At 33.3% G+C, this 15,854-nt stretch overlaps 2 protein-coding genes across 5 annotated transcripts; both read right to left on the reverse strand.

The window, feature by feature from the left end:
- On the reverse strand, positions 1–3,846 carry TBL23 (TRICHOME BIREFRINGENCE-LIKE 23). Of its 2 annotated transcripts, XM_011028616.1 has the most exons (4): positions 3,286–3,846; positions 2,561–2,850; positions 547–1,125; positions 1–475 (listed from the first exon to the last, which is right to left on the reverse strand). In XM_011028616.1, exons 1-4 carry the CDS (start codon positions 3,587–3,589, stop codon positions 428–430), a joined length of 1,221 nt encoding a protein of 406 aa, XP_011026918.1. In that variant the 5' UTR covers positions 3,590–3,846; the 3' UTR covers positions 1–427. The 2 variants fall into 2 exon arrangements, with proteins under 2 accessions (XP_011026918.1, XP_011026917.1); XM_011028615.1 differs by having other exon boundaries at positions 1–1,125.
- Positions 3,847–9,153: 5,307 nt separating this feature from the next.
- On the reverse strand, positions 9,154–15,573 carry LOC105127357 (uncharacterized). 3 transcript variants are annotated; one of them, XM_011028620.1, is made up of 6 exons: positions 14,891–14,907; positions 14,738–14,787; positions 12,250–14,623; positions 11,763–11,826; positions 11,448–11,671; positions 9,154–9,678 (listed from the first exon to the last, which is right to left on the reverse strand). In XM_011028620.1, the coding sequence occupies exons 3-6, from the start codon at positions 14,589–14,591 to the stop codon at positions 9,612–9,614; spliced, it is 2,697 nt and encodes an 898-aa protein (XP_011026922.1). In that variant the 5' UTR covers positions 14,592–14,623; positions 14,738–14,787; positions 14,891–14,907; the 3' UTR covers positions 9,154–9,611. The 3 variants fall into 3 exon arrangements, with proteins under 3 accessions (XP_011026922.1, XP_011026920.1, XP_011026921.1); XM_011028618.1 differs by lacking the exon at positions 14,738–14,787 and having other exon boundaries at positions 14,891–15,573; XM_011028619.1 differs by lacking the exon at positions 14,738–14,787 and having other exon boundaries at positions 11,763–11,823; positions 14,891–15,571.
- Positions 15,574–15,854: the final 281 nt, after the last annotated feature.

Consider the following 15,854-nt stretch of genomic DNA (forward strand, 5'->3'; position numbering starts at 1 on the left):
TAATAAACAAAAATTATATATATATATATAAAGGAGACCCTTGATCGAATATCAAGAAGTGGAAATCTTATATGAAGCAATGGTGAATAAATCTGAAAAATTATAGATGCAAACAACATGGGCTAAAATTAAGCTTGACTATCTCCTTCTTCACTATCTCCTTCTCCGCAGTCTCAATAGCTGAAAAAATCTGCTGGCTGAATGGTTGATGAACTCCAGGTAAAGCCAGATATGTGACAAATGTAATTGACAATGAAGACGCACATATACACAAGCTCCCAATGCTCACATAACCAAAGAAAATGTAGAAGAATATGGTAGGTTTTAATCATCTACTTCTAGCTAATCTTCTCAGCCATTTACAGCCATCTCCATTATCACATCATTCCAGTAGTCAATAGGCCCAGGTAAACACCAATGTAAACAATCATTCTGAACTTTCGCATTTTTGTCCTGCGCAAATGGATGAAACTGCCTGTATGGACCCGGATGGCCATCAGGTCTTGATAACAAAAGATTTGTGAAATCGAGGAGTTTAAGATTTACCCCATTTTCAGCAGCTTTCGCAGATGCCTTCTCAAACTCAGCTAATTCAACCGCACGCAGAATCTTGTTCAAGTCCTTCAATTCAATCTCACCTTCTTTAGCTGGTGTTGTTTTCGTACAATTCCCTCCATTGTGCCATTCTCCATTCTCAAAATGATCTGGTGTGGATGTCCTGAAAAAGATCAATCCCTTGTGTTTGGATGTTGCAATGAAGTTCATTGCATATCTCAGGGCTTTCTCATAAGCAAAGACAAATCCTGTCTCTGTCAGGTTCTTTCCAGGACATATATGACAGCCCACTTCTGTGTCATTCTCATGGTAGATAGCAGCTTTGAGGAACCATTTTCCAGTAGAGATTATCATGTAGTCAAAGCTCTGGTAGAGATTTGTCCAGTTCGTATCAAGTTTGTCAAGCTGCAACTGAACTTCAGATGATGAAACACCATTATTATCTTCAAAGATGGCAGCTTTTACAAGGAAAGGAGACCAGATGTTTGACATGGTAAAGTTGTGAGAAGGAAAGTGCCATCTTTTGGATTTGTACTCCTCATCGTGGTAAACTTCAACTGCTTGTTCAACCTGCAGGACCATATAGTTCAATCTAATAAGCTTCTTAATTCCCTTTGCCTCTTTTTGATGACTACAATCACCAAAAGAATTGGTACACTTATGGTGCCCTCATTCAACAAAAGTTCACATAGCATAGCATGCTCTTATTACTTTAGCAAAAGGAACATTTTAGGTGACAGTAAAAGTGACAAAGTAAAGCATACTGCCTCTCAAGAGTGCAGTACTGTGATGGAGGTACTGGGTAACGGTAGATTTCATAGTAAAAATGGTTGTGGAGCGTAAATGTGTTGTGATGACTGAAAAAGGCAAGAAACGATTCAGGGAAATTTATATTTCAAGCACTACCATATTGTGACAGAAACTTTTGAAGTGTTAGGATAGACAAGAGTTCTAATGACTAGAGGAAACTCCAGGCATCTTCCAAGAAGACTGCACACTCCTAGTACATTTTGGACATGTCTAACTAGGAAATCAATTCTGATTAACATTCACCTTGGAAACGTGATGAATTGCTTCTCCTTAGCCAGCCAACATTTTAAGGCCCATGCGTGTGTGTGCGCGTCAAATTCTTTGGATAACTTTCAAGTGGTACATCATGCAATTTGCAGAAGCATTATAATTTATAACAACACGGTTGGTATTAAAAAACTAACATGAAGCAGAGTAAATTATGCATGCACTAGTTAGTAAAACAACCTCATAGGCTAAAAAAAAAAGCACTGGGTTCATTATGATTTGGCTGGTGAAGCACCATAATAATCTTGTTAAATTCACTGAACAAGCCAGAATCCAGTGACAGAGCATGATAACATAATGAATACACAAATATAAACCACCGAGAGTCAAGGACAGTATGGGACATGCAGAAACACTCATGATAAATGCTTATCTATTTAATAATTTCAATAGCATTCATAAAAGAATGAAGGTGAAGAATCAATGGTGCTCAATTACAGAGCAAACAAAAGATAATGTCAGGCAATGACAAAGCTACCAAATACCCAAATACAAGATATAACAGCAGCCCAGAGAGGAGATCAATTGTTGACACCAAGATCAATGATATAATGAGATTTTTAGGAAAGGCCACATGCTAAAGGGAAATTAATGAGAACAGATTAGTTGGGAAAAACAAGGATCTGAATGTCCCTAAAAACCTGTTCAAACTGAAACAGAATTAAGCAAACCATCAACCATCTAAGCATTAATGGATCTTGGCATCGTCCCAAAAACCATAGCATAAAGATTTCATTAGGATATAAAACACTGAAACTAAAACAGTTTATTGGTGTCAATTCTTCTTTGGTTAACTACATGTTTATTCTACTCTATATAAATATTCTAGTAAATCAGAATGGCGCAGCAAGGAAAAATGTGAAATGTGGTTCAACTGTCCAAAGCCAAGGTTCAAACTTCAAAGTGCTTAACCAGCCCCAAAACTTACTGTTGAGAGAATGCATAGCAACGACTGCACATGGTTGCGGGATATTGAATCACCAATCAATGCCCATCTTTTATTCCTCATCACCTCAAGAAAACTTTGAGCATCAAACGGAGGTAACTCACAGTCTCGCGGATTCCACCTCCAGAATAGATAGCCTGAATCTGGTCGTCCATTCCTCATACAATTCTGATGACCTTCAATCAAGGAGCAAGTGGCATTTGTGTACATTGGTCCGGATGAATTGGGAATCCAATCCCCAGTGAAAAGATCACACTTTCCATCATTAAGTTCTGTAAAACCAAAGCTCAGTCTCAATAAAATCTGTGGTGAGAGATTTTATGGAAAGTAAAGGGGCATTAATCTTCAAAATAGATACTAATAGATTCATTTATCAAACCCGCAGCTGAACAACACCAATGAGCACTTAATTGAACAAAAAAGAGCAATTAACCATGCAATACTAGACGAAAGCACCCATAATTATTTCCAACAATTTGTATAGTAACAACCGAACCCTGACAAAACCCACCAAAAGTTTCAATCTTGCTAATCACAAACTTTTTTCTGTGCTTGGATCTCAGAGTACACTCAATGATGAATAACTTTCTCAAAAGCATAGTCTCTTTACTCCCAGCTTATCTAATTTTCATGTACATTGCGTGAAAAAAACGGAAAAAGAAAAGTTATTCGAGAACAAAACAACCCAAATTTGTTAAATTTGTTACCTTCTTGAGATGTCTCGTCTTCGTGTTCTTGTACACCGGAAGATAGAGAAGTATTCACGGAAGCAGGTGGCTTTGGAATATCAACAGTAACAGGTGGTGGTGGTTTTGGAATCTCAACAGAAGGAACAGGTTCCTTTGACAATTCAGTGCTATCAACAAAAGGGGTTTCTATATTTGGTTCAAAACTTGAAGATTGATAGAAAAAGAATCTAAAAGCAAAACCCAACAAGAGAACTGTAATTGCTAGCTTGAATATCCAATTGTTGTACTTATCAAGGGACTTTAGCCTCCAAATTAACTTCATTTGCTTGCTTTTGCTACTCTGCTTTGATCTTTGTTGCTTCTTCTAAAGCTCCCTTGATATGATCAAGATCTCGAGCTTTAGTAATGGAAGTGTCAGGCAGTAATACAAGTATTCAAGAAGAAGAAGACGGTGAAGTGGATCAACTAAAAGTAAGTGACCGACATTGAAGACTGTTTTTTATAACATAAGCAAAGTTAATAGAGGGAAAAGACAAGATTGGTTAGTACAAATTAACAGAGAAGGTGAAAACCAGAAGATGGGGTTGTCAGCTGGCAGTTGTTTATTCTTTTCTTTATAATTTCACTTATCTTCTTCTTCTTTTTCCTCAATAATTTTCTTATGGACAGTCATACTTTACTTCAATTATTGTTCTTTTACTTCTAAAAAAATACTGAATTCAGTTATCAAAAAATAAATAAATTTGATTAAAGTGATGGATACTTCAAGTTACAAAAGAAAATCAATTTAAGCACACAAAATCTGAGTGTTTTTTTTTCTAAAAAGATATTGAGCAAATAATTTGTATACAAAATAGTGTTTTCAAAACAAAAAAATATAGAACTTTTTTTTTTCTCATACTGATATTCGCATTTATTAGGATAATGAATGAGCAAAGTATTACTTCATGTGTTTCTTTTTTTATTTATTTTTTATTTTAGTTTTTTTTTAAATTTCATTCTTATATTCTTTTTAATAGTAGTTAATTGGATCATTTCAAAACAACTTACATAAAATTTAAATTTAAACTCGAGCTAAATAAGTAATTCAATCGAGAGGTTTTTTTTATTAATTTTATTTTTTTAGTTTTATCTTTAAATTTTTTTATCAATTAATTGAGTTATTCCTAGATTAACCAAACTGACTGAATCATATCATGACAACTTTTATATAATTTAATTTTATATTCAAGATAGGTAAGAAATTGGGTCAAAAAATATTTTTTTATCAATTTCATCTTTTTTTTTCAATTTTATCTTTATATTTTTTTTATTGATTGATCAGATTGTCTTTAGACTGACCCTGTTAGCTATGTCACTTTGATTCAACTTCTACATTATTTAATCTTAAATATAAGCTGAGCAAAAAGTTAGATCAAAAAGTTTACATTAAACCATTAGGTTAGATTTAATAACAATATCAAATAGTTTTTAATTTAAACATGAACAAAGAATAAAAAATTTATTACTAGTCAAAATCTCCAAATATTCAATTTTTATTTGTTCATATTTTCACTTACCAAAAAAATGTATTGCAATTTTTTATGTAGAAATAACTATAAAACTCTTATAACATTGAATAAGAAAAAATAAAATAGGAAAAATATTCCCTTTGAATAAGAAAAAATAAACTAGGAAAGATATTCTCTTTTAATATAAAAAAATAGAAAAACAAACTAGGAAAGATATTCTCTTTTAATATAGAAAAAATCATAATAAAGAATAAAAAATATATATTTTCATAAAAAAGCTCTTGCGTTAGTTTCCCAGATGAAAAGAAACTCGTCCTCATATTCAGTCTTCAATTAAAAGTTTTTTTCCATAAAAAATATCATTTTTGTATGTAAGTTATCACAAAATGGATCTCTAACACCTTTGTGCAAGCCAACTTATCATGGATCCCTAACATAACTTCTTTGTATAAGTCACCCTAGTATAAATCTCACCATTAGGATTTTAAATGACAATAATTTTCATATATGAAAATAATACACTAGATCATAGATGTATTTTTTTCCAATAAGGAACCTCCTCATCCCCTTCAATACAAGCACATCGTGTTATTTCCATATATCATACTAGCTCATGGATGTATTTTTTCCAATAAGAAACCTCTTCACGCACTTTAACCCAAACACATTGTGTGTTTTGAAACCTCTTTCAATAATGATTATTTTAAAGCATATGACAAGAGAAAATAATCAACAAGGGTCGCTAGAATCTAATAACAATTGATATAAACGAGAGTGAATAACAAGTGGGTTTGTTACAAGTTAAAATTTTTAAAGATCAAAAACACTATAAATATAAGGAGACAGCTAAAATATTCAATTTTTATTTATTTATATTTTTACTTGACAAAATAATATTATAACTTTTTATATATATAAAAATCAAGAAAATCCTAATAATATTGAATAAGAAATAAATTAGAAAAAATATTTAAAAAAAAATATAATAAAAAATAAAAGAATACATATTTTTCAAAAAAAAAAATCCTCACATGTCCGGAATATTTTTTTTGTGAAATTAAAAAAAATTATTTAACTCTGGTATGTAACCCAGCGCAATATCTGAAAGGGTGATTTTACCATTCCAAGTGTGGCAATTGGCAAATGAAAACACTTTTTTTTTTTTAAATTAACGTGAGTGTTCAGGCCAGTTTACGCACACTATGACTAATCTCATGGGTCTTAAAAAAACACTTTCTTTTTGTCTTGAGAGAAGTGGGGCGTTAACGACAATATGGTCACTGGTTAAGTCCATTTTTTTATTTTAATAAAATCAAAATTTGAAGCCCCCATTGAAAGTGATTGTGTAATAATGGTGAATGATTTGTGATTAAAATAGTTAATGATTGGAAAGGTGTAGTAGTTAATGATTCTTTTTCTTAAATAGACAAGTAATTATTATGGGAAAGTGGGCGTGTGGGGTTCCAAAGTTTTTTTTTTAAATAAAGAATGCAAATCTACATTGCTTTTATTTGTGTTTTAAATGATATTTTGTAAAAAAAATTAATTTTTTTTAATAATTAAATTTTTATATGTTTTCTTTATTGTTATAATTTGTGGATATTAAAATTATTTAAAAAAGAATAAAAATATATTATTTTAATGTATTTCTAAATAAAAATAATTATTATTCTTTCTTAAAAGAAGAATATGATATTTGTTGTTGATTATATGACAGCTATACAGCTAAGCTTTCATCCGAATTGAATTGGAGAGCTTTCTGCTACAAGAATTTATGTCGCCGCAAAGGATGCAGATTTACCCTAAAGTTCAAGCAAACCACCAAAGCCTAAAGAAGAGGATTTTCAAACAAAAACACTTAGCGACTCTGGTATTTCTTTAGATTGAGCTGCACTGTAATATTATAGTAGATGTAATGGGCCCACCCCCACCCTCCATGAGTCCATGGGGCAGCTTTGCAGGTGAGAAGACAGCGATACAAGCTATCCAGGTAGAATAAATTATTCTTAAGTCCATTGGCTTTAAATACTATTATAACTTAGTCCCTTTTATTTGACTGTTGTTTATGTAGTCAAATAAAAGGGACTAAGTTTCATAGTATTTGAAACCAAGAGTCAAATAAAAGGGCTATCTGGATTGTTTGTTTCGAGTCCATTGGTTTTGAATACTATTATAACTTAGTCCCTTTTATTTGACTCTTGTTTATATATATAAGAATTAGAGACTAACAGTCAACTAAGTTGTAAATTCTAAAAAATGAAGGACTAAGTTATGATCATATTTAAAACCCAAGGATTAAAGAATAATTTGCTCATCCATATATCATAAACAGTGAAATAAAACATTTTTTATTAAAAAAATTAGTATAATAAATGTAATAATTATAGCACCGTTTGGAAAAGATTTGATAAAATAATACACTTTAACATTGTCATGTTTTTTAAGAGCGATAAAATAGATGTCACGTTTGAGAAGCACAACATTTAATAAATATCATGTTTTAAAAACACGACAACTTTAGATGTGTGTATTTAATTTACCTGATCAACGTGAAGGATTTTGATGTCATCCCATGTATAGGTGGAGATTTGTTATTTTGTACAAATATCTATGTCTTACATGTATAAATAGGACAAACAAGTTGGGAGATATTTGTTAACCTTATAAGTATGAAGAGAGAAATATTATCTAAGACTTTAAATGTTTGTTATTGTCACAACTAATTAAAAAGGTTTTTTTTATTGAATAACAGTTGTAGTCGAGGAAACATCTTTATATGAGCAAACCCTAATTACCTCGATTGTCTTTAATGAATGTCCAGACTATGAAATTATTGTTGTTTAATATTTAAAAAATTGATATTCTACAGGTCATATGGGCACCTTACTCGGAAGATAAATTGACAATTGCTACAGCAGTTTGCAGTAGCAGGATGAACATATGGATATTAGTAATCTCACTGATATTTTTTAAGATGATCAAGTTACATTGCCCAAATAGGATAATGCAACAGTTTGGCTATAAACAACACAGTCTAATCGACATCGACACTGGTAATGCATTGCACGCCATAACTTATCAGGGTAGAAATGATGATTACAACTAGTTAAGGCAACATAAAACTTATATATTATAGTGGAATACATAGAGAAATGAGATATTTATAGAGATACATCTCATTATTATAAATAAAAAGTATATAATTTGATACATAAGTATCACACATTAGGTTATTACTCCAGATTCTAAGTAAGTTCCATCACCTAGATACATGTAGTATGAACAATATGCCCAGTGGATTCAAAATCCTATAAGCAATAAAATCTTTTCATAATTATAAAATGTTAAATGTTAGATTTTATATATTGATCTTTTAATTTAACTTTAATATTTTATTAATATTAGATTAGTATCAAACTAAAGGAGGGTCGAGCGTCTACATAATATCTTTGTAATACTAAGAAAGAAAATGAAGTTCACATCATTGCATTCCCGTGGTTATATGTTTGTCGCACTGGACTTGATAACCTTTACAAGTGATTAACTTTTGATGATATTATGACAGAGAATAAGGTCACTTAGATCAGTTAGGCATATGTAGAAGCCAAATCCAATTAAGATAATAATGAGTCCAAATAGATAATAAATGTTTCATACTTTTATATTTTAGAATTACTTGAATATTATATTATTAAATTATTTTTTTATTAATTTAAAATGTATTTTTTTTTCATAGGGATACTTCTGGTTATGAAACATGAGAATTTGTTAATTGAGGTTATTATTATTTTTTACATGTCTTTTTAAATAGGATGAAATTTTAGATATAGTTTATACAGAGAGAAAACTCAAATTAAATTTTGTTAAAATTATAATATTTTTAATTCTCTAAAATTATAAAATAAAATAAATTTTAAATTAACAAAAACTAATTTTATAAACCTTTTATGCTTAAAACACAATTTTTTCACAACTAAACAATAACTAAAACAATCCGATCATTTTTCAAAAGGATTAAATTATTTTGGCTGCTGTCCAACCTGTTTTCAAAAATGTTTAGTTGTCTCTTAAAATGATTTGGTAATAAATATCAGATTAAGAATTATAATATTTAATTATATATCACTGTTATACAGCATTAACATTATAATAATATTACCTTTTAGAATCACAATAAAATTATAATTAATATCATGATTCTAAAACACGATATTATTATAATATTATTATAATATTGCTATTATGGCACACCACATACTCCAACATAAACTGTGTTATAATCTTTTCATCCTGTGTTACTTACCTCTTCCTTTTTCTTTCCTGTGCTAATTATCCAAATAAAGCAGCACGTGATTTTAAAGCCGAAAGCATCAAGTGGTTACTGTGTAAAGAATCCTCAAAATCTTATTAAAAGCATTACAGTAGCAAGTATATTATTAATCCTATCGTAGTAGCATTGTTTTCACTTTTCAGTTGACAAATGATGGACCACCTTCCTACAGGGACATAAAGTATGCCTATGTGCCTATGCCCTAATCTGCCTGCTAAACATACATTAACTTCTGAATGGAACTATTCAAGTATTTAATGATTCATTAGATTAAACCCTGTAGCCTTTTTTTTCTGAATAACTTGCATTCCTGACCATTGACAATAAACAGAAAGGCATCCATCTTTACATACTGGGATGTACACGAAGACTTCACGAATACCATGTTGCGTGTAGACATTGGGATGAATTTGGCATTGCAAGGACAAAGACAACTCAGGATATCAACAAAACAGCACACCTGCAAATAATGTAGGGTTGATGACCTCATAATCCCCAACTGATCAAGGTCCTTGATTACAAAGCTTCCTTGGAACCTTCATGCCAAAGCCACGTTTAGCCTTCTCAACTCTGTTCAAAACAGTCAGCAATCAGTTAGCATCAATATACATTGAGATCCAGTCTCCTGAAAGCTAGCAAATGTAATTAGTAAAAAGCGTGAGCTGCCAAACAAGAAGTATTCTACACTTCCAACATTTCAGGCCATGGGCCTTTTGATGGTGATTTTATGCATATTGATCAAGGCAAGGCAGAAACGAAAACCAAGCAGTGTCAACTACAAGAAAACCAATGAAAATTTTCCTTCCTTTAGTTTTCAGACATACTCGAGTTGATATTTCGTTCTTATAGAACACAGCAACAGATTTCACAATATGTTCCTTCTCTTCCTTTTGACAGTCCAGGCACATGATGCGAACATAAGCGATAGCATTCATGATAAAAACTCTCCAGATAACCACAACGGCAAGACCTTGAAGAGAAGAGGCAGGCAAAGTTGATTGACATATATGTTTCCGAATCTTCTCGTGACTGGTTTTAATTAATTGCTTTTTATTTACAAGAATCACAAATTTTGGGCCAATTTTTAGGAGTGGCATTTTTTAAACTTGACTTTATCATATTGTCCATATGATATCGAATCATTTAGAGTTCGATATCCATGATTCTGCTTACAGAACAAACTGTTTGAGTTTCTACTGTGTTGGAAAATTTAGTAAAACATGGTTAATGAAAACATTTGACACCAAAATAAAAGTGAGCATCACTCAATTTTCATGTTAAAACTTTGTTAAAATTTAATCTCAACATAAACTCTTTAAAATATAACATTAATATAATTTAAATAAATTATAGATGAATAAAAAATACATCTTAAATAATCATTGATTGGCATGCTTTTCTAAAACTAATAACTCTTTAAAAGAACTTCATCTCAAATTTATTCCACATAAAAAAAAAAACCATAACTTTCTTGGTGTCTCTCTATCGGTCTCCAGTTCAAGTGTTATAAACCTCAAAGCTATTGAAAGCTTGCATGGTCATTAATTTTAAGACCTCAGAGATTAATTAAAATGCGTGTAAGTTGACCCCGTACACCCACGGTTATAAAAAAAGAAAAAAACTCTCTTGGTGTTTATAAAGTAGAAAGTTGGAAAGCTAAAATTGTATCCAAAAAGCACCCAAGCTTTTAGATAAAAAAAGATCCTAAAAAAAGTGAGTTTTAGACTTAAACCAACCTGCGCACCGACCTGACTTGTGCTCGGGATGAGTTTAAGTTTATTGTAATGGTGAGAATTAATTCTTGAACTTTTAAGATTTTTACACAAGTTTTTTCTATATTTTATAGTGTTTTACTCTCTTTTCATGCTTTGTTTTCATTTTATTTTGGATCAAAGATCTTATTTAGAAGGCATTAAAATTAAAATGGTGTTGTTGAAATCTTTGAAGACAAAATGAGGAATAATAAAACCTTAAGGATAAAGAATTCATCATTAACAATAACAAAAGTTGTATTACTTTAAAGTGCTTCAACAAGTAAATATCCTATTTTATTTTAATTTAAACATAGATTTTAATTTAAACATAGATATTTCTATTATTAGTATACATGTTAAAACTTTGATTTGATATTAATTACAAGTTTGAATATATATTTAATATGCTTTCTAGAATTTTATTATTATATTTATATTGAAAACATGTTTGCTATAAATTTTATTTTACATGCTTGTAGATTTGAACTTATATGTACTCTTGGCTTTCCTTAAATATATTATATAACATACTATAAAGCATTGTATAAGTCTTTAGTATGCAGTTGTGGTAAAAGTGGAACTTACGTTGGGGCAAGTCTGCCAAGGCTATCTAGCTCTTTGCCAGTATCCTCGTCAAAAACTCTCCCGGAAATTTTGACGATGTAGAACTTCTCTCTCGTGATTGGCAGTCCTCTACTGGAAAGTAGGTCAAGATCTTTCTGATGCAGCTCTCTCCCATTAACAAAGACACTTGTGTTACCAGCAGCACAATTTTGTGGCATGGGATAATTAAATTCTTCAATGGAAGGCTGCAAGAGAGCAAAGACAGTTAGTCATGCGGAAATATTAAGGGTGTCATCAAAAAAAGAAATATCCAAACCAATGATATCTTGATCTCACAGGAATAATGCCAAGGCAAGGTTGTCCAGTCACACCCCAAAATCCAGCTCGAAAGTCATACCTGGTAAAGGCAGATTCAGGGCAAATGTTAGCATTTTGAGTATGAAAAACAAGGGCCATTTAATCTCTCATATTCATGCTTTGACAAGAAGAAGCAACAAACGGACACTACTTGGCTCTATTGTAAAGAAAAATCCTCAACATCTTGTACATGATAATTTACCCAGCTACCAATTTTGGATTATAGAGGTGCTGTAAATATGTAAGCACAGAAAAAATGGTACTCTTTCCATCTTCATTTTATTTTGATGTCTTAGCCAGCCACTCATGAGCCATTTTGTAGTATGCTATAAGGGAAACACAGATACCTAACTTACAACACTAATGTTTTGCTGTCAGCAGGGTGGCATCATTTACAGTTTACGAGCACTATGTTGCATGCACAAGTAACGCAACAAACAAGATGCAACAGAAAGCAAAAACTAACCAGTAATCTCCAGGCTGAATTGGCCCAGCGAGCTTTTCAGCCCTTTTGACCAGGCTATCTGGAATAGGTTTCCCGTTAATTAAAACGTTGGGTTTTTCATTATGCATGTGTTGATTAGATCTTGAGAAATCCCTGAAGCTCTTTTTAATAAAACCCACCAGGAATGGTTCAGTCCCCTTGTTGCTCCTCAACCGATCTTCTTCTTTGCTTACCTTCAGAGAGTCTTGAGATACACTGGTATCTAGATACTCATTGAAAGGAACTCCCACTTCAGTTGCCATTGAGACATCGTTCACAAAGCTCTGCCGAGAAATACTCTTCTCAAGTATTACATTCTCCTGATCCGTCCATCCAACCCTGTTTCCTTTATCACATTTGTTTCCTGCGTGACTAGATAAGACATCACCAGAATGATCTTGGGTAGGTGAGCTTTGAAATGTTGAAGGCACTTTATCTTTCATGGGCAGCTCAGCAGCATAAGAATAATCTCTCAGAACAACCATGCTATCCAGGTTCTCCTCATCCTCAGAAATAATAGAAGATGACAAAGTAAAGCCATGACCTTTCTCACATTTGCTTGGGTTTAGCTTCTGTTCTTCTGATAGTACATCTTTGAAATCTACCGACTGGAATTCATACCCAGGATTATCAAAAACATCAGAGCAATTTGTACCAACAGCATTCAAACAGCCATCAGAATTTAAGAAGACTTCTTTAGACACCTCATGTGAGGCACTGTCAGCCCCGACCAATATTTGCTTGCTTTCTGCAGGAACAGAAATAATCAGCCTCTTGTTTTCTATTTCAAGCAAGATAAGTGCTGAGCATGCACCACATTGCAGCTTTCGTAGGTTCTCCCCCCTTGCTTTAAGTTTTCTAGGCAGTTTCAGTAACTCAAAGCACTTATAACAACTTATTAATGGGGCCCCACCAGCTACGGGACAGCAAAGCTGTTCATTTCCACGGGCTATCACCACCCTTCTAGGACGACTCTGGGGAAAGCCATCCATATCTGATTCAACATCAATTGGCCATCTTAGATGTGACTGTGGATCCCGTGAACTCGATACAGGGGGATTTGCTTGAGGATGATGAAAAGGCGGACCACATGTTACTGGATTTACATGGTGACTGAAATTGGTTTCAGTTGAGGTCATTGGGAATTTTATATTGCCAGGAGTAATGGGTGAGGGTTGTGAAGGAAAACACCAGTTCTTGTTGTAGCAATGAAAACAGGAGCACGCAGGTCTGTGATGCAAGCTTTCATGGGGATACGATACGAAAGGTTCATGACTGTAATCAACATATTGCCCTGCAAAGTTGCCACGAAGTGGTTGATGCAAATATTGTTGGGGTGGTTGATGGGTACGCATCCTGGGAGTTTGTTGCTGGTATAGATCCGCATAACCTGGCATGTCATTTGCAGAATGCTTTGATGGAATGTAGGAGTTCTGCATATCCATGTCATCACTGCTCATATAGGGAGCAGGTCCACGGCCATAGTGCTTAAAATAAGGGAGATTCGCAACATGGTTATCAGTAGGCAAGGGATGCATCGAACCATTGTAAGCATCACGACCGTGGTAATGATCAGGAGGAGCTATTTTGCTGCCCATAGGAATCCTTTCCCTCTGTTTCACACCCACAGAACAAGATTGCCTGAGTTGCTCTTGCAACCCATCCAACTTCCTAAGAAGCTCAGCTCGATCCTGTTCTAAATATGCAATTTTGTCAGGAATGTAATAATTCTTCACAGGCTGGCTGGATTCATAAGGAGAGGAACTCAAACGACAGTTTGAAGGTCTCTCGTCAGGATAAGCAAAATCTGGAAATTTACTTCGTTTGACAGACGTTCCGAGATTCCTTCCCCATAAACCCTCTGTATCTGAAACCCATTGATCCATCACCCTTGCTGGCCTCAAAAACTCAGCAGAACTCTTAAATTGTGCAGGAGTTTCTCGAATATCTTTCTCTCTACTTGAATCAACTGACTCACATCTATTCATGTTCATGTTATTACTATCTCCGCAAATACTGTCATCAATCAGGTGCTTCACAGGTTTTTCTTTATCCGCATCACTTTGATAACCCATTTCCAGTTCCTTCACATTTATGTTGCTATTAGCAGCCAAAGCCTCTTTATTCTCTGCTTCCGACAGAGGACTATAAACTAAATTCACAGTTCTTTCTTTAAAGATTCTTGCTTTTCTCCTTTTGTTTATAATCCCATCACTTTCCGTCCCTGTCTCAGATGCATTACCTACCTTACCACCTTCTTTCTCGGATAATCTCTCCAATATCCCAAAACCCTCTTCACCCCCCTCCATTCCAGACTTCTCCATTATCCCACCATTAACAGTCACTTTCTTCTTCGCTGTGTCATGAATAAAAACAAGAAAAAACGATTCAAACTCCCCTTTTCACCAAAAATCGACCTTTTAATCACCTACTTTCATTAAAAGAAGTACCCAAGGGGAAAAAACCTTACAAAAATTGAAACTTTGAAGCTATTGTTCACAGGTTGGAACACGATGGAAGTTACAAAAACGCAAACTTTCCTTTGATTTCTCACCAACCAAGCAGAGAGGAGAAAACAAACAAAACCAAAATCAAGCCAGATGGAGAGTAAAGCAAAACTAACCTCGAAGAACAGCATCACAACCACCACACTGGTACACAGAGTAGTCAGGAAGCTCTGGTAAGAGATATTCACACTGTGGACAGCGAACTAACCGAGCTTTTGTTGACCCTTCAGCCATTATTAAACCTCAAAAACTAAAACCGAGAAACCAAAACACCACAAAACAAGCTCACCCCAGAAAAAAAGCCCTAAACAAGCCTCAGCAACATCTAAGACAACAAACAAAAGCCTTGGAACTACTTACTTCAAGACAAACCAAATATCAGAATCACGGAATAGTGACTAAACCAAGACAATACACGACGAGACTTCTAGTTTTGAAGCTTATTATTATCCTTTTTGGGAGAACTTTGAGGTTTCTATTGCAGTATAAAACATGTAACATTTTTCTTGCTTTAGAAACAAACAGGAAATAAGACAGAAAAAGAGGACGATTAAAAGAAACTAGGTGTTGGGGTTTGTTTAAAATCTAAGAATCTGTGGTTCCCAATAAAAATGGAAGTATCGAAGGGAGGGAGGGAATGAGTTGGACCGATTCTCGACAGCACTGCTCTTTTTTTCAACCTTTTTCCCGGGAAAGTAAGGGAAAATGTGGGGAAATGAAATATGTGCGGTGGTTTGCTGGCAAAAAATGTTTATATGAACACGGTATTGTTTTTTACTTTACATGACTTGTCGCATGTTAAAGCAGACATGACACGACACTGCATGCCATTTCTTGCTTCGAGTAAGACACTGTTCAGATTTTAAGGTTCTTCTTTGCCCGTTCTTCTGTACGAACAATCCAATAATTACAGCTGGAAATTCATTAAAGAATTAAAATGTCGGACTGATATCATTGGAAAAGATAAATGATTCGTTGATTTGTTTTATTCCTTTCTTTTTTTCATTGTGTTAATGATAAAGATATTCTCATATAAGTTTTATTTCATCGAAATTAAATCTTCCCTTATTTAAATTATCC

Source organism: Populus euphratica, unplaced genomic scaffold (genome assembly GCF_000495115.2).
Source record: "Populus euphratica unplaced genomic scaffold, PopEup_1.0 scaffold7.1, whole genome shotgun sequence".
Classification (NCBI taxonomy): domain Eukaryota; kingdom Viridiplantae; phylum Streptophyta; class Magnoliopsida; order Malpighiales; family Salicaceae; genus Populus; species Populus euphratica.